Here is a 19,939-nt window from a genome sequence, read left to right on the forward strand (position 1 = left end):
TGGATTTTTGTCATTTTTGATCCTCATTTTCTTCTCGTTTTTTGTCGCCATTTTGAAGCTTTTAGATTTGGAGAATTTGGAGAACAGGAGAAAACATGTGCTGGTGGGAGTTAAGAGGTCCGTCTTTCCTCCCTCCTCCACTAGAGGGCGCTCTGATTGTCCTTCCTCCAGTTAACAGGCCGTTGTGGTTTCTCCCTCAGACTCCGAGGAGCAGCAGTCGAGGGCGGAGCCTCAGGACCAGGAGGTCAGTCTGAGTGTGATCTTTGTAAAGAGAGAACAGACTGACTTACCCACTTACCTTACCTACTGTGACCTGCAGGGGGCAGAGGGCACGGCTCCGAGCCCAGAGGAGGAGGAGCTGAAGGAGGAGGAGCTGAAGGAGGAAGCAGAGGAGCCGCCTGAGCTCCCAGAGGCTCCTGCTGCCGCCTGTGGCTCCGGTGAGTCCCCAAAGTACTCACTACTCGAGTAAAACTACTGGTCAAATATTACTCCAATAACAGTAAAGTTGATCTCCTGATCTCAGCTTTAGTCTGGACTCTCCTCATCAGCACAGCGCCACCTGCTGTTCAGAGTGTGGCCAAAAATTGACCAAAAATTGACCAAAAAATGACCAAAAATGACCAAAAAAAATGACAAAAAAATAAAAAACTTTTTTTTTAAAATTGACCAAAATTGACCAAAAATTGACCAAAAATTGACAAAAAATGTGACAAAAAATTACAAAAAATGACAAAAAAAGCACAAAAAAAGCACAAAAACTCACAAAAAATTACTAAAATTTGACAAAAAAATGACAAAAAAATTACAAAAAATTGACAAAAAATGACAAAAAAAAAAAAAAAAGTTAAAAAAAATAGACCAAAAATGACAAAAAAAATTACAAAAAATTACAACAAAAAATTACCAAAATGTAACAAAAAATTACAAAAATATGACAAAAAATGGACGAAAAAATGACCAAAAATTTACCAACAAATTCAAAAAAAATACAAAAATGTGACAAAAAATGTGACAAAAAATCACTAAAAAATCACAAAAAAATTACAAAAAATTAAAAAAATGTGATAAAAAATTGACGAAAAAATTACAAAAATGTGACAAAAAATCACAAAAAATCACAAAAAATTGACAAAAAATTACAAAAAAATTACAATTTTTTTTCAAAAAAATTGACCAAAAATGAAAAAAACAATTACCAAAAAATTACAAAAAATTACAAAAAATTGACCAAAAATTGACCAAAAATTAAAGAAAAAATTACAAAAATGTGATAAAAATTGACAAAAAATTACAACAAAAAAATACAAAAAAAAAAAAAAAATACAAAAAATGGATAAATTATGTGACAAAAAATTACAAAAAAATGACCAAAATGACAAATAATGTGACAAAAACGTGTGGTTATGAGGCTGATCTCTGTTTGGTTTCAGCTCCAGCTCAGGAGGAGGATGAGGAGGAGCCGTCAGGAGGCGCCGACTCCATCGTCCTGAACATCAGCCCCGAGGACAGCGCCCCCAAGAGGAAGAGGAAGAAGAAACGGCAGAAAACTGAAGCGGCGTCGACTGAAGCGGAGCTGAAGGAAGCGGTAATAATTAACCCCTTAACTCAGTTTGGCTTTACCCCAATCCAAAAGCTTCTGGAAAAAAGGTGTGAAAATAGCAACAAAACTGAGATGAAAACAATGATGGAAATGTGACAAAAAAGTGAAAAAACATTGACAAAAAAGTGACGAAAAATTGATGAAAAAGTAGCAAAAATGTCACAAAAAATTGACGAAAAATTGATGAAAAAATGACAAAAATGTGACAAAAATGTGACAAAAAAATTACGAAAAAAATACAAAAAATTGATAAAAAATGGACCAAATATAGAAAAAAAAAGACAAAAAAATACAAAAAAATGATGAAAAATTGACAAAAATGACCAAAATGTAACAAAAATTTGACAAAAAAACCCCCAAAAATTTACCAAAAATAAAAAAAATGTGACAAAAATGTGATAAAAAAATTACAAAAAATTGATCAAAAATGGACCAAATATATATAAAAAAAGACAAAAAATTACAAAAAATGTGACAAAAATGTGACAAAAAAAAATTACAAAAATTAGTTGAAACAAAAAAATGATGGAAAAAGAATCTGATGACGTGAGGAAAAAGATCCTACAATATTTCTACATAGGCCCCAGCGCCTCCTCAGGCAGGAGATAAAGGTGCAGACCACCAGGGGGCAGCGTTGTTTAATGCAGAACATCTCACTCTCAAATGTGTTTTGGCGGCAGGTCGACGAGACGCCGGAGAAGAAGAAGAAGAAGAAACGCAAGAAGAAAGACGCTGCGGAGGCGTGTGGAGACGCTGCGGAGGCGTGTGGAGACGCTGCGGAGGCGTGTGGAGACGCTGCGGAGGCGTGTGGAGACGCTGCGGAGGCGTGTGGAGACGCTGCGGAGGCGTGTGGAGACGCTGCGGAGGCGTGTGGAGACGCTGCGGAGGCGTGTGGAGACGCTGCGGAGGCGTGTGGAGACGCAGGCGAGGGCCTGAGCAAGAAAAAGAGGAGTAAAAAGCGCAAAAGGAGAGCGGAGGAGAGCGCGGAGGCTCCAGCGGCTGAGGAGGAGGAGGCGGGGCCAGTGCAGGAGGAGGCGGGGCCTGTGCCGGAGGAGGAGGAGGGAGCGGTGGGAGGTGACGAGGCGGCGCTGACTGAGCAGAGGAAGAAGAAGAAGAGGAGGAAGAGGAGTCAGTCTGAGGAGGCACCACCAGGGGGCGCCACAGAGGAGGACAGCGGAGCAGGTGAGAGACCAGTCCTTTTCCAGGCTTGTTTTTGTCTATGAGTCTAATGAAATAGTTTAGCTGACGCCCCTTTTAACTCTGCGGGAGGAGGGAAACAGCGCCCCCAATTTGTCACTGGTGGCCAAAAAGTGAACTGCATCCACTTACCATTGAGAATGAATGGGACACGTTAAGAGAGTCAGTGTCACCAAACGTTAAAGCAGGTCTGTTTAACCCGTCACATTATCGCCTGAACAAAGTGCAGGTTCTCCAGTTCGGCTTTACCCAAATCTAAAAGTCCACAGGCCAGAGTGACGGCTCATTTGAAACTTTGTTGTCTCTACATCCTCGTATTCGCTGCTATATTGATGGTTTTTCTTTCCAGAAGCTTTTAGATTTGGGTAAAGTATGAACTCTTAACCTCTTAACTCCCGCCTGAACCAGATTTTTTTCCCATCATTTTTTTGTTCGGTATTCAACTCATTTTTGTCACTTTTTTCGTCATTTTTTGTACTTTTTTTGTCAAATTTGTATCAAATTTCTGTGACATTTTTGTGTCATTTTTTCCACTTTTTCATCATTTTTTGTAATTTTTTTGTAATTTTCTTGTGACATTTTTGCCACTTTTTCATCAATGTTTTCTCACTTTTGTCACATTTCCATCATTGTTTTCGTCTCAGTTCTGTCGCTATTTTCACAGCTTTTTTCCAGAAGCTTTTGGATTGGGGTAAAGCCGAACTGGAGAAAATGTTCCGGGTTCAGTCGGGGGTTTTAGAGGTTGAGGAAACCTGTTGTTGCTCGGTGTTTATCGCCAGTAAAAGTACAAGGTTTGGCAGCACTTCCTGGTCTAATCCTGTGTGTAAACCGTGTCCGTGTTGAGCTGTGACAGCAGGGGGCGCTGTGTTAGGGGCATTGTACACGTTTATTTATTATTTATTCAAAACATTCCTGTTTAGTGGATAATGGAGACGCACCGATCCAGGTGTTCTGCTTCTGATGACAAGGGGGGGTTGAGTATCCTTCAGTATGAACTATGACCCTTTCTTAAACTCCCGCCTGAACCGAGAGGATCTTTTTCCTCACGTCATCAGATATTTTTTCCATCATTTTTTTGTTGGGGATTCAACTCATTTTTGTCATTTTTTCGTCATTTTTTGTAATTTTTTTGTAATTTTTTGGTAATGTTTTTTGTCATTTTTATCACATTTTTTCTCATTTTTGCCTTTTTTATTTTTTCACATTTTTGTCTTTTTTTCGTCCTTTTTTTGTCCTTTTTTTGTCATTTTTTCGTCATTTTTTCGTCATTTTTTCGTCATTTTTTTGGTCAATTTTAGTAATTTCTTTTTGGTCATTTTTATCAATTTTTTTTCACATTTTTGTCATTTTTTCGTATTTTTTTGTCATTTTTTCATAATTTTTTGTCATTTTTTCATCAATTTTTATCACATTTTGTCACATTTTTTGTCATATTTTTTGTCATTTTTTCATCATTTTTAGTAATTTTTTTGTCAAATTTTTATCGCATTTTTTCACTTTTTTGTAATTTTTTCGTCATTTTTTGTCAATTTCTTGTGACATTTTTGTGACATTTTTGCCACTTTTTCATCATTTTTTCGTCATTTTTTAATCCATTTTTGTCAAACTTTTGTCACATTTCTTCACATTTTTGTCAATTTCTTGTCATTTTTTCGTCCATTTTTATCACATTTTGTCACATTTTTTGTCATATTTTTGTAATTTTTTCGTCATTTTTTTAATCATTTTTTGTAATTTTTTCATCTTGTTTTGTCATTTTTTCATCTTTTTTTTTGTCAAATTTTTATCACATTTTTGTCACATTTCTTCACATTTTTGTCATTTCTTCTGCATTTTTTTGTCAATTTCTTGTGACATTTTTGTGTCATTTTTTCTTCAATTTTTGTCAATGTTTTCTGACTTTTTTGTCACATTTCCATCATTGTTTTCGTCTCAGTTTTGTTGCTATTTTCACACCTTTTCTCCAGAAGCTTTTGGATTGGGGTAAAGCCAAACTGGAGAAAATGCTCTCGGTTCAGGCGAGAGTTAAGGGGTTAAAGGGACAGGTTTCTCCACACTGAGATCTGTTCTGACCTGAGCTTAGACGAGTTCATGTGTAGCTGTCTGGTCTTCACGCGTGTCCTCAGTCACGTAAACACGGCACAGACGGCGTTAGCATGTAGCCTCCTCTGCTCTAGAGCTCCACTGATGCACAGACACGAACTTCTGCCTCTCTGTGTCCAGCAGGTGGCGCTGAGCCGGCAGACGCCAAGAAGAAGAAACGTCTGAGGAAGAAGCTGAACCAAAAGAAACGAGCGAAGCTGAAGCAGAAACTGAAGAACGGAGAGATCGAACCGTACGAGTCTCTGCAACTAAAATAAACTACAACTACAACTAAAACTAAAACTAAAACTAAAACTACAACTACAACTACAACTACAACTACAACTACAACTACACTAAACTAAACTAAACTAAACTAAACTAAACTAAACTAAACTAAAACTAAAACTAAAACTAAAACTAAAACTAAAACTAAAACTAAAACTACAGCTACAGCTACACTACACCTAAACCTAACCTAACCTAACCTAAACTACCCTAAACTAAACTAAAACTAAAACTACAGCTACAGCTACAGCTACAACTACAACTACAACTACAACTACAACTAAAACTAAAACTAAAACTAAAACTACAACTACAACTACAACTACAACTACAACTACAACTACAACTAAAACTAAAACTAAAACTAAAACTAAAACTAAAACTACAACTACAACTACAACTACAACTACAACTACAACTACAACTACAACTACAACTACAACTACAACTACAACTAAAGCTAAGCTAAAACTAAAGCTAAAACTATGCTAAGCTAAACTAAAACTAAGCTAAACTAAGCTAAGCTAAGCTAAAGCTAAACTAAACTGAGCTAAAACTAAAACTAAGCTAAACTAAACTGAGCTAAAACAAAACTAAGCTAAAACTAAGCTAAGCTACAACTACAACTACAACTAAAACTAAAACTAAAACTACAACTACAACTACAACTACAACTACAACTACAACTAATACTAAAACTGAGCTAAAACTAAGCTAAGCTAAGCTAAACTAAGCTAAAACTAAACTAAACAAACTAAAGCTAAACTAAACTAAGCTAAAACTAAAACTAAACTAAACTAAAGCTAAGCTAAAACTAAACTAAATTAAAGCTAAGCTAAAACTAAAACTAAAACTAAAGCGAAGCTAAAACTAAACTAAAGCGAAGCTAAAACTAAAACTAAAACTAAGCTAAAACTAAGACTAAGACGACCAGGACCAAGACCAAGACTTGTCCAATCAAACGCTGCGCTCCATTTGGAGCCGGAAAGTTTCCAGTTTCAAGCCGGAAACTTTAAAGCAGAACTCAGTAGCTTGTTTAATAAACCCTCCCCGTCGCCCCTGTGGGGGTAATACAAGTGTTAATGGGACGAGTGGGGGGTCTTTATCGCCCCCTGGTGTCTCTGACCAGAAAACCATGCTTGAAACTTTCCTGCACCGGGTCGGAGGCTCTATACACACTAATGGAATCACGAAGAAGAAGCTAACCGGCTAACTGTGTGCTAGCACCACTTACCCAGTATTTACAGCCCAGTCTGAGAGAAACATGATCTCCTTTGTGTAACTGGACGAACAATCTCCCTTTGTCTTTTCTGTCAGTGAGGATTTACTCTCACGGACAAATAATGAGTAAACAACACAACATGTACGACGCCTGCAGTGGCGCTTACGGCCTCTAGGGGCAGGAGTTACTTAGTTCTGCTTTAACAAAAGTGAAACAAATACAAAGAACTTAAACGGTTTAACCCCTTAACTCCCACCTGAACCGAGCACATTTTCTCCAGTTTGGCTTTACCCCAATCCAAAAGCTTCTGGAAAAAAGGTGTGAAATAGCAACAAAACTGAGACGAAAACAATGATGGAAATGTGAGAAAAAAGTGAGAAAAAATGACAAAAATTTGACCAAAAATGTGACAAAATGTGACAAAAAATTACAAAAGAAATACAAAAATGTGACAAAAATTTCATAAAAAATTGACAAAAAATGGCAAAAATCTGACAAAAAAGTGACGAAAAATTGATGAAAAAGTGGCAAAAATGTCACAAGAAATTGACAAAAAGTTTACCAAACAATGGCAAAAAAGTGACAAAAAAATTACAAAAAAATGACAAAAATGTGATAAAACATTTGACCAAAAAATGACAAAAATGTGGCAAAAAAATGACAAAAATGTGATTACAAAATTTATGAAAAAATGTGACAAAAATGACAAAAATGTGATACAAATTTGACAAAAAAATTAAACAAAAAAATGAAAAAAATGTGACAAAAAATGACAAAAAAGTAAAAAAAAAAAAAAAGTTGAATATGCTCTCGGTTCAGGCGGGAGTTAAGGGGTTAAAATGGTTTTCCTCTGTCGATGTCACTTCCTGTCAGTGTCCAAACAGGAAGTGAAACTATAAACACAGAAACAGCCAAACTGAAGAAAACTGGCTCAAATGTTTAGCAAAATCTTATCCGTTTTGTAGGTCTTAGCTTTCAAATAAGACGTGACTCTGGCCTGGCCTGTGGTGAGGGCTGAGGCTCAGTCAGGTGAAGGTTCTTGAGTCGTCGTCTGTACTCTGACTTTATCAGAATGTGTTTGTGATGTTTAGTTCACTTGTTCCTGTTTGTTTCGTCTGAACTTTCCTGTTTTTGATCCAGGACTGAGCGGAAAAACAAACCCTCGTCCGTCGACTCAGAGGAAGCGGCTCCGAAGAAGAAGAAGAAGAAGAAAGTAAACCTGGAACAAACACAAACTCCAAAGAAGAAGAAGAACAAGGCGGTTCCTGACGGCGTCCAGCAGGGGGCGGCACAGAGCAGTGAGTGTTACAGAATACTGAAGAAGTACTTCTGTAACTGAAGTAAAAGTACTGAAGTATTTAATCAGAGAAGTGAAAACATAAACTTAAAGACAACATGGTTCAGCCTCTTTTTATTCTTTACTTTTGCAGAAAAGCTGAAGTTTGTGGAAGAAGAAGCTGCTGTAGAAACTGTGTCCAAGGTGAAAAACTGAAACTGACGAGTTCAGGAAACTTAGATTTATTATTTTATGACATTTATGATGAAAAAACGCTCTTTTAGAAAAACACAAGGAATATAAAAGTTCAAATACCTCACGACTTTACTATACCTGACCTTTAACTATATTATACCTTTAACTGTACCTGACCTTTAACTGTACCTGACCTTTAACTGTACCTGACCTTTAACTGTACCTGACCTTTAACTGTACCTGACCTTTAACTATACCTGACCTTTAACTATACCTGACCTTTAACTATATTATACCTTTAACTGTACCTGACCTTTAACTATATTATACCTTTAACTGTACCTGACCTTTAACTGTACCTGACCTTTAACTGTACCTGACCTTTAACTATATTATACCTTTAACTGTACCTGACCTTTAACTGTACCTGACCTTTAACTGTACCTGACCTTTAACTATATTATACCTTTAACTGTACCTGACCTTTAACTGTACCTGACCTTTAACTGTACCTGACCTTTTACTGTATTATACCTTTAACTGTACCTGACCTTTAACTGTACCTGACCTTTAACTATACCTGACCTTTAACTATACCTGACCTTTAACTGTACCTGACCTTTAACTGTACCTGACCTTTAACTGTACCTGACCTTTAACTGTACCTGACCTTTAACTGTACCTGACCTTTAACTGTACCTGACCTTTAACTGTACCTGACCTTTTACTATACCTGACCTTTAACTGTACCTGACCTTTAACTGTATTATACCTTTAACTGTACCTGACCTTTAACTATACCTGACCTTTTACTATACCTGACCTTTAACTATACCTGACCTTTAACTGTACCTGACCTTTAACTATATTATACCTTTAACTGTACCTGACCTTTAACTGTACCTGACCTTTAACTATACCTGACCTTTAACTATACCTGACCTTTAACTGTACCTGACCTTTAACTATACCTGACCTTTAACTGTACCTGACCTTTAACTGTACCTGACCTTTAACTGTACCTGACCTTTAACTATACCTGACCTTTAACTATACCTGACCTTTAACTATACCTGACCTTTAACTATACCTGACCTTTAACTATACCTGACCTTTAACTGTACCTGACCTTTAACTATATTATACCTTTAACTATACCTGACCTTTAACTGTACCTGACCTTTAACTATACCTGACCTTTAACTATACCTGACCTTTAACTGTACCTGACCTTTAACTGTACCTGACCTTTAACTGTACCTGACCTTTAACTGTACCTGACCTTTAACTGTACCTGACCTTTAACTGTACCTGACCTTTAACTATATTATACCTTTAACTGTACCTGACCTTTAACTATACCTGACCTTTAACTATATTATACCTTTAACTGTACCTGACCTTTAACTATATTATACCTTTAACTGTACCTGACCTTTAACTGTACCTGACCTTTAACTGTACCTGACCTTTAACTATATTATACCTTTAACTGTACCTGACCTTTAACTGTACCTGACCTTTAACTGTACCTGACCTTTAACTATATTATACCTTTAACTGTACCTGACCTTTAACTGTACCTGACCTTTAACTGTACCTGACCTTTAACTGTACCTGACCTTTAACTATATTATACCTTTAACTGTACCTGACCTTTAACTGTACCTGACCTTTAACTGTACCTGACCTTTAACTGTACCTGACCTTTAACTATATTATACCTTTTACTATATTATACCTTTAACTGTACCTGACCTTTAACTGTACCTGACCTTTAACTGTACCTGACCTTTAACTGTACCTGACCTTTAACTATATTATACCTTTAACTATACCTGACCTTTAACTATACCTGACCTTTAACTGTACCTGACCTTTAACTATATTATACCTTTAACTGTACCTGACCTTTAACTATACCTGACCTTTAACTGTACCTGACCTTTAACTGTACCTGACCTTTAACTGTACCTGACCTTTAACTGTACCTGACCTTTAACTGTACTTTACTTATTTATTTTTCTCTTTTTTTGTTTGTTTTTCAGAAAAAGAAAAAGAAGAAAATTCCCAAATGATTTAGTTTCCGACGAGGTGAGTTTTAAAGGTGAGTTTTAAAGGTGTTGAGTGAGGAACATGAGGGACTTTTACAGATCCTTCTCTCTCTCTCTCTCCTCAGTGACGTCGCTGAAGTGCGAGGCCTTCGCTGTCGTCTGGACCGGGCTGAAAATGGACCTGAAAAGTCTTATTTTACAAACGTTCTTTTGTTTTGGATGATTTTCTTTGTGGTGAAGGTTTTTGTCTTTTTACTGGATTTAACGCGTTCATGTTTCAGATTTACTGAGCCAAAAAAACAAGGAGACATTTTGTTTTTTTTAAAAGATTCTTTCACTGATAATTAGTTGAACAAATTCCAAAATGTCTCTGAGCAAAACTAAAAACACATTTAGACCTGGCTCTGAGCGACATTTACATTTAGTGCCTTTTAGAACAAACGTAACCTCTTAAGCTCCGCCCTCACCTGTACGACGTTTCACAGGGGCCGAAGACGAGGGCGGGGCCAAAGACGAGGGCGGGGCCAAAGACGAGGGCGGGGCTAAAGACGAGGGCGGGGCTAAAACAGGCTCTGTTGTTTCTCTTGAACCGCTGAGACTTTTGGACGGTCTTTAACCCCTTAACTCCCGCCTGAACCGAGCACATTTTCTCCTGTTTGGCTTTACCCCAATCCAAAAGCTTCTGGAAAAAAGGTGAGAAAATAGCAACAAAACTGAGACGAAAACAATGATGGAAATGTGACAAAAAGTGACGAAAAATGGATGAAAAAGTGGCAAAAATGTCACAAGAAATTGACAAGAAATGGACAAAAAAAATACAAAAATGTGATAAAAATGTGACAAAAAAATGACAACAATTTGATAAAAAATTTACGAAAAATTAACAAAAAATAGACAAAAACATTCAAAAAAAAGAAGACAAAAATGTGACAAAAAATGACAAAAAAGTTACAAAAAAATGATGGAAAAAAATCTGATGAAGTGAGGAAAAAGATCCTCTCGGTTCAGGCGGGAGTTAAGAGGTTAATCTGTGTTTTTCTCTTTGTTCTCTTTAATGTCGGCGTTTCTCTTTTCGTTTCTCTTTAAAGTCGGCGTTTCTCTTTTCGTTTCTCTTTTCGTTTCTCTTTTTGTTTCTCTTTTTGTTTCTCTTTTCGTTTCTCTTTAATGTCGGCGTTTCTCTTTTCGTTTCTCTTTTCGTTTCTCTTTTCGTTTCTCTTTTCGTTTCTCTTTTCGTTTCTCTTTTCGTTTCTCTTTTCGTTTCTCTTTAACGTCGGCGTTTCTCTTTTCGTTTCTCTTTTCGTTTCTCTTTTCGTTTCTCTTTTCGTTTCTCTTTAATGTCGGCGTTTCTCTTTTCGTTTCTCTTTTCGTTTCTCTTTTCGTTTCTCTCTTCGTTTCTCTTTAACGTCGGCGTTTCTCTTTTCGTTTCTCTCTTCGTTTCTCTTTTCGTTTCTCTCTTCGTTTCTCTTTAACGTCGGCGTTTCTCTTTTCGTTTCTCTCTTCGTTTCTCTTTTCGTTTCTCTCTTCGTTTCTCTTTAACGTCGGCGTTTCTCTTTTCGTTTCTCTCTTCGTTTCTCTTTAACGTCGGCGTTTCTCTTTTCGTTTCTCTCTTCGTTTCTCTTTTCGTTTCTCTCTTCGTTTCTCTTTAACGTCGGCGTTTCTCTTTTCGTTTCTCTTTTCGTTTCTCTTTTCGTTTCTCTTTTCGTTTCTCTTTTCGTTTCTCTTTTCGTTTCTCTTTAACGTCGCCGTTTTCCCCTGAGGATCTCGGTCGTGATGAAACTGTGAACTGTGATGTTTCTGGAGCTTTTTATTAAACCGTTTAAACCACTTTTCTCTCGTTTGTCCTGAACATTTGTTTCCTGTGAAGCATCTGCAGATCCAGACGTGACTCGAGGCTGTGGATTAAGGCTGAAACGACTAATCAATTAATCCACGACTAATCGATTATTAAAATAATCCACAACTATTTTAGTATCGATGAATCGTTTTGAAATGAAAATCCTGCTTTGTTTCTATAGTTTGGGTCTGTGCACATTTTGTTCATTGTAAATGTCATGAATCGAGCCTCCAACAAACATTTCCCTTTAGTTTACTCCATCAACACATCTTCAAGCAGCTTTACCCAAATCCTGTAGGCCAGTGTCCTCACATCATCAGATTTTTTTTTCATCACTTTTTTTGTTGGGCAGTCGTCTCATTTTTGTCAAATTTTCGTGACTTTTTCGTCAAATTTTTCGATTTGTTTTCATCAAATTTTTCTCACTTTTTTGTCAAATTTTTATCCATTTCGGTCATTTTTTTGTAAATTTTTTGTCACTTTTTCGTCCATTATTTTTCTCACTTTTTTCACATTTCCATCCTTGTTTTCGTCTCAGTTTTGTTGCTATTTTCGCACCTTTTGGATTGGGGTAAAGCTGGAGAAACTGTGCCCGGTTCAGGTGGGAGTTAAGGGGTTAAGCAATATGTGGTTAAAAAAAAATACACCGTTCACAGCCAAGCGATTACTCGATTACTCGTAAAGATAATCGTTAGTTGCAGCCCTGCGGTGGATCCGTTTATTCTCCTCCTAACCCACATGAGCAGTTCTGCCCAGTTTGGCTTTACCCAAATCTAAAAGCTTCTTTAAAAAAAAGCGACAAAATGAGATGAAAAACACGCACAGACCAGTGTTTTAGGGCTTAGTTTTCAAATGGCCTGTAGGCTCCAGTCGAGAAGCTTTGAGATTTGGGTAAAGCTGACGTAGCACAGGCACGAGGTCGTTAAAAACAGGGTTTATTGGCTTGGCAACCCGTGAGAACTGGGCACAAAAAAGAAAAATGAACCAATATTAAAACATATCAATAAATATCAACTGACAATAAAATAAAACATATACACTTAAGACAGACCTGGTGAGCTGACCTCCACCAGGGGGCAGTGGTGGACTGGGACTAAACAACGGCCCTGGACTCTGACCGGCCCAAACACACGCGTCCACAAAGACAGATTTTGAATCAATTCATAAAAGGCCTCATTTTTATTGCACAATAGGCTGTGTTCACGTGACATCACAACATTCTAAAGAGCCACAGTTTAACATTGAGGTGGAGCAACTGACGGTAACTATGGTAACGGTGGTAACTGACAAAATGCATATTTTTATGTCTTTGTTTTTTGGCTCATATTTCAGTCATTACTGGAGGAATCCACATGAAACAAAAACCGTCACAAAGTTCATCGTCTCCTCTGTCGGCTCATATGAACTAATGTCCAATTATTTTCTCTAAAAAATGTCAAAAAGTGGTGACAATATGCGAAAACATGACGTGATAAAGGACTTTCAGACAAAAAAATAATCTCACAGGTTTGAGAATCCGATCACGATCAAATACTGAAGAGGAAAAACATTTGTCAATTTTTGTTTTGGAGATTTCTTCCAAAAGCTGCATTTCTCCCATAGAGTTGTATTGGCCCTGCCCTCCATCTGACATCATGACATCATCACATAATAAATCGTGAACGCTACCTATTGCTGTGTCAACAATGAACAACAGAGCTGTTAAACAAATGACGAACGAATGATTTTTGTGCTGCTTCGCTGTGCAATTGCAAGGCCGGGTAGCAGCGCCCCCTACAGGCTGATGGCCCTCAAGCCAGCAGCCCTTCTGTGCTCCTCCAGAACGGACCTATGGCCCGTCCACCCCTGCCAGGGGCTAAATGTCCATGTGAGCTCTTACTCGTCTTCTAATAAATAAAATACACATGAAAATACAAATCGTGCGATTTATTACTAAAATACACAAACTAAACAAACCTCCAGTATCTTTCTCCTTGTTGTTTCTTTGGTTTTCTTCTTATTTATTTCACCTTCAGGGAACGAGCTGAAGCGTAGCTGCTGCTGTAGCACGGCTTGGCTGAGGTCGGGCGGAGCCAAAAAATTAAATAATTGTTCCGTCTGCTTTACCACTAGAGGGCGCAGGAGCGAAAGCTTTGGACAAAAATCAGACTTAAAGGAATAGGCCACCGTTACCTGAGCTGTGAGTTCTTTAGGACCTGTGTGATCTTCAGTCACGCAGAGCCGGTGCTGGCCCTTCTGGGGCCCTAAGCAAAAATCCACACGGGGGCCCTGCAGTAGCGTCCCATGGCTATTCGACAAAGAGAGAATCCATTTATGGTCAAAACAGTTCCACTGTTTCAGGGCAGAAGCAGAACATACAGACCTCAATTCAGGCCCCGCCCCCTGTGTGAGAGCCACTAATCACTAAGCCACTGTGAGACTGGGATTTAGGACGACTACTAGTCTATTTCCCTTTTTAAAATAGTAAATGGCAAATGGTCCCATTCTCTCACCTCTGGTCCCTGACCCACAGATTGGGAACCGCTGATTTAAAACTAACTGAAACCTGCTCCTGACGGTTGTTTCTGTCTGACCACTGAGAATTAGTCTGTGAGTCGCCCAACCCGTTTTAGACTGTGCACATTCAGAGAACCAGAGTTACTGTAAGTAACTGCACTCATGAGAACCATGTGGATTCAACTCAACAAAAAAGCCACGGACACGCGTTTTACTCTCGTCTACTCCTCAAACTACTGTCCTGATGCCCCAGACTCACCAGACACAATAAGAAGAGAGTTTAAATGAGAGTGAGGCCCAGAGCTGCAGCCCAGAGTCCGCGCAGAGAAAACATGAGAGCTGCGCCCGGGACACGGGTGACATGATGCAGCCGCGGAGGAGCCGAGTATGAGGCGAAGCATGAGGCGAAGCATGAGGCGAAGCATGAGGCGAAGCATGAGGCGAAGCATGAGGCGAAGCATGAGGCGAAGCATGAGGCGAAGCATGAGGCGAAGCATGAGGCGAAGCATGAGGCGAAGCACCGGGAGACAGACGGCCGAGCGGGACACGAGCGGAGAAGCACTTGCGCTTTGGAAGAGACCGGGGGAAGGCGGTCGGTCTCTCCTGATCATCCACTTGCAGATGCTCCGTGTTGGTGTTATATGTGGCGAAGCAGGCGGAGAGTGAGTGCGCGCTGGAAGAGCCTGTCCCGTAACAACAACGCGTTGATTAATCAGTGAAACAACACCGTAGTTTGACTGAGACGCGGGGCCCTTGCAGCTGCGGGGGCCCTACGCACCTTGCGTAGTCTGCGTATAGGAAAAACCGTCTCTGCAGTCATGTAAACACAGCGCAGACGGCGTTAGCATTTAGCCTCTCCCTCTCTCCTCTATAGCTCCAAAACAGGTCAAGATAGAAGCTACCAAGCTCTTCCACGTTTTCCCTATTTAAATATGGTTACGTGAAGTGTTCCACTACAAAGTATAATTACACACAATTAAACAATGTGGATTTTCTAAGCGGATAAAAGGGGGGACTATATTGTAAGGCGTAATAATACCAGGAGTAGTTTGGCGCGGATTTCAAACTACTCCTGGTATTATTACACCTGAAAGTACCTTCTGATTTGTGTCATTATAGAAGTAGCAAGGCTAGCAGCTAGCCTAGCGATTCCCCGACTTCTCTCTCAGTGACGGGACAGATAGTGTCGCTGCTACGTACGCGCGGAGTGATATGAAAGCATTGTTTTTTTCAGAGGTCCTTTATCAGAAAATAATGACCGGGAGAACGTTGGAGAATCCCATTCAAATCAACGGAGCTTCTACTTACGCTGTGAAGAGCCGTATAATAAATAAGAATAAGAGGAAATAATTCCACAGGTGTCCAGCAGAGGGCGCTGACATAAGAAATCAGGATATGAACAGCAGAGTCTGGGCAGCTCTGTTTAACGGGAGGGGAGAGAGTTCTGGAGTTTCAAACATGGCGACGGCGTTGTCGTTTACTTTCGGTTTGTGTACAGCCCGGTTGCCGCGGCGACCTCCCGTTCGAGCCCAAACTCCTGAGGAAAATGTCCGCCTGGCGATACGTGCCATTCCCGCTCCCCTTGGCCGCCCCGTGGCTCCGCCCCCCGGGCCGCCAGGTGCGCCACAGACCCCGCCACAGCGCCACCTACAGGCCCACGAGGGTGCAGCGCCCGCAGAGGGAGAGGGGCGGAGCCGAGGACTGGCCCACAGGTCAGACTCTGGAGCTTTGAACCAAAACAACAAGCTAATGACGAGTTTATTTAAATCTGATCCGTCACTTTAAACCTCTGGATCAGGACGTGTGAGGGCCCCGGAGTACCGCCCCCTGGTGGTGTTCGGAGGCCCTGCAGAGGAGCAGCAGCAGCGCCCCCTGGAGGAGCCGAGCAGTGAGGACGAGGAGCTGCTGGAGCTGAGTCTGAGGCTGAAGGAGTTCGAGCTGAGGAGAACGATGGGAGAGAACGAGGCCTTTCCAGGTGAGACTCAGAGGGACCAGACTCTGCAGATGTTTCCAGCTGTTAAAGCCTTTATTTTAAAGCTTTTAAAACAGGACTTTAGTGTCGGGCAGATGAGTTCTTTTAATGACGAAGCTAAAACGTCTCTAATTCAGAATTCTAAAAGCTAAAAAGAAAAGCATCAAAACAGCGAGAAAAAGAGGATGAAAACAAAACAAAAATGTGACGAAAAGCAACAAAAACATGAGACAAACACAAACAAATGATAGGAAAAATAAGGAAAAATGACCATCACTTTTGTAGGTCTTTCCTTTGCTCTCCAGTCGAGAAGCTTTTAGATTTGGGTAAAGCCCAGTATAAATAAACATGAATCTAAAAGGAATTCCGTGGTGTATGGGGCACCACAAGGTTCCATTTTGGGACCATTATTATTTATTATTTTTATTAACCTCTTACCTCCCGTCTGTAGGCCAGTGTAACTAAGACCTACAAAACTCATCTAAATGGATCTTTTCCCTCACATTATCAGATCTTTTCCCATCTTTTTTGGGGGGTTTTCAACTCATTTTGTCATTTTTTTAAATAATTTTTTTTGTCACATTTTGGTCACTTTTTTGTTAATTTTTTTTCCACATTTTTTGTATATTTTTTTGTAATTTTTGGTCCATTTTTTGTCACATTTTTGTTTAAAAAAAAAATAGTAATTTTTGTCATATTTTTTTCATTTATTTGTCAATTTTTTAATCAAATTTTTGTCATTTTTTGTTACATTTTAAAAGCCTGGGATACTGAAGGAGGAACATGAGGCTGATTATCCTGTTCTCCAGTCATTTTTTTGTGACATTTTTCTCATTTTTTCATCAATTTTATCGTCACTTTTTTGTCACATTTGTCATTCTTTTGTCAATTTTTTTTGTCAATTTTTGGTCAATTGTTTTTTTGTTTTGTTTTTTCATTTTTTTGTCAATTTTTTATCAAATTTTTTGTCATTTTTTGTCACATTTTTTTTCAATTTTTCATCAATGTTTTCTCACTTTTTTGTCACATTTCCATCATTGTTTTCGTCTCAGTTTTGTTGCTATTTTCCCACCTTTTTTCCAGAAGCTTTTGGATTGGGGTAAAGCCGACCTGGGGAAAATGTGCTCAGTTCAGGCGAAGGTTAAAGAGGTTAAAATGTGTATTTGTGGAAGTGTCACAGTTACTCTAACTTGGGCCAGGCTGGTCAGAGTCCAGGGCCGGTCAGAGTCCAGGGCTGGGTACATTTTGTCCCTCAGCCCCCCCTAGCTGAAGTATCTTCCCACGGCTCTGTAGTCCTCTGCAGTAACAGTTGTAGTAATAGTACTCTCTCTCTCAGACAGCTGTGTGAGGAACATCTGGTGGTGCAGAGCCGAGAGGCCGGAGCGACGCCCGACTCCTGAAGTAACCGTTTACTCTGGACCTAAAACGTCAAATAAAGCATAAAGTAAAACCTCCTCCGGCTTCAGTTTGATTTGACCTTCAGAAATAAAGAGGTTTGTCCTTTGGCCAACAGGAGGCGCTGTGGGGCTTCAGTCATGGCGTTTAAAGGGATGTTTCAGGATGACACAGGGCCTCATGTCCTGGTTTTCCAGAGTGTTGCTGGGACCTGGAGATGTTGTTTTTGTAGTTCATGCAGTTTGTTTGAAGAGTTTCGTGGCGCTAGGCTAATGCTAGGCTAATGCTAGGCTAGTGCATGTCTATGGTATCAGCTAGCCTGCATTAACCCCTTAACTCCCGCCTGAGCCGAGAGGATCTTTTTCCTCACGTCATCACATTTCATCAGATCATTTTTTTGTTGGGTGTTCAACTCATTTTTGGGACTTTTTTGTCATTTTTCATCAAATTTTCAATCAATTTTTAGTCAATTTTTGGTCACATTTGTCACATTTTTGTAATTTCTTTTGTCAATTTTTTATCACATTTGTGTCGTTTTTTTGTCACTTTTTTGTAATTTTTTCTTCAATTTTTTGTCAATTTCTTGTGACACTTTTGCCACTTTTTCATCAATTTTTCATCACTTTTTTGTCACATTTTCATCATTGTTTTCGTCTCAGTTCTGTCGCTATTTTCTCACCTTTTTTCCAGAAGCTTTTGGATTGGGGTAAAGCCAAACTGGAGAAAATGTGCTCGGTTCAGGTGGGAGTTAAGGGGTTAAACACAGTGTGACCCACAGAGCACCTGAGTCACTGATAACACCAGACTAACCATATAAATGTCTGTGTCCTGTTTGGAATATAACTGACCTGCATCACATGAAGGATCGCATTTTGAGGGACTATTTTCTCTCGGATCACTCCGCCGCCGCGTAGCTTATACAACCACGAAGCTGATGCTGCTCAAATATGAGGTATTTTAAATGATTCTATGACCACAGACATGTATATGGTCAGTCTGGTGTTATCAGTGATTTGCCTCAGGTGCTCTGCGGGTCACACTGGCTCCCGATCGGTCAACGCATCAACTACAAAATCTGTCTGCTCACCTATCAATGCATCCATGGACACGCCCCGGACTATCTCACTGAACTCCTCACCCCTCCGCCCATAACCAGAACACTCAGGTCCACAGACACCAACCTTCTCTCCGTCCCCAGAACAAAGCTCCGGACAATTGGTGACAGAGCGTTCCAGGCGGCTGCTCCTAAACTGTGGAACGCCCGACCACCACACCTGAGGGCCCCACAGTCTCTGGAGACTTTCAGAAGAGACTCAAGACTTTTCTGTTCCCTTTTTAACATTTTAACTTCAACTTTTGTGTGCTTTTATTATGCTTTTATTATTTTATTATTGTCAGTTTTTACTTGTGCTGTAGCACTTTGAGATTCCATGTAAAGTGCTTTACAAATTAAATTAAAGGTATTTTAAACCCCTTAACTCCCGCCTGAACCGAGAGGACCTTTTTCCTCGCGTCATCACATTTTTTTTCCATCATTTTTTTGTTGTGTGTTCAACTCATTTTTGTAGCTTTTTTGACATTTTTTTGTCACATTTTTTGTCAATTTTTTGACGTTTTTTGGTCAATTTTTAAATCAAATTTTTATCAAATTTTTGTCATTGTCAAATTCTTGTCATTTTCTAGTCAAATTTTTGTCACATTTTTTTGTCAAATTTTTGTAATTTTTTGACAATTTTTTGACAATTTTTTGTCACATTTTTTTGTCAAATTTTTGTCCATTTTTGTCACAGTTTTGGTCATTTTTCGTTATTTTTTGGTCAATTTTGTTTTTTGCTTTTTTTCACATTTGTCATTTTTTGTCACATTTTTGGTAATTTTTTGTCAATTTTTTGACATTTGTCAATTTTTTAATCAAATTCTTGTAATTTTTTGTCAAATTTTTGGTCATTTTTTTGTCAAATTCTTGTCATTTTTTGTCACAATTTTTGTCATTTTCTCATCATTTTTTCGTCAATTTCTTGTGACATTTTCGTCACTTTTTCATCAATGTTTTTTCACTTTTTTGTCACATTTCCAACATTATTTTCGTCTCAGTTTTTTTTGCTTTTGGATTGGGGTAAAGCCAAACTGGAGAAAATGTGCTCGGTTCAGGTGGGAGTTAAGGGGTTAAAAACAGTGTGACCCACAGAGCACCTGAGTCACTGATAACACCAGACTAACCATATAAATGTCTGTGTTTGGAATATAACTGACCTGCATCACATGAACGATCACATTCTGAGGGACTATTTTCTGTCAGATCACTCCGCCGCCGCGTAGCTTTAACAA

The 19,939-nt window shown here is 39.1% G+C and overlaps 1 protein-coding gene across 1 annotated transcript; it reads left to right on the top strand.

Moving 5' to 3' along the window:
- Positions 1–200: 200 nt before the first annotated feature.
- On the top strand, positions 201–9,960 carry LOC306982701 (uncharacterized protein; the record flags this gene model as incomplete). The annotated part of the gene is made up of 8 exons (XM_079583168.1): positions 201–244; positions 320–437; positions 1,431–1,585; positions 2,281–2,782; positions 5,024–5,132; positions 7,530–7,687; positions 7,820–7,869; positions 9,909–9,960. Coding segments are annotated over 8 exons (1,166 nt in total), but the record flags the coding sequence as incomplete, so codon positions are not given.
- Between the last annotated feature and the right edge of the window lie 9,979 nt (positions 9,961–19,939).

The sequence above is a fragment of the Gobius niger genome (assembly GCF_951799975.1).
Source record: "Gobius niger genome assembly, contig: SCAFFOLD_77, whole genome shotgun sequence".
NCBI lineage: Eukaryota > Metazoa > Chordata > Actinopteri > Gobiiformes > Gobiidae > Gobius > Gobius niger.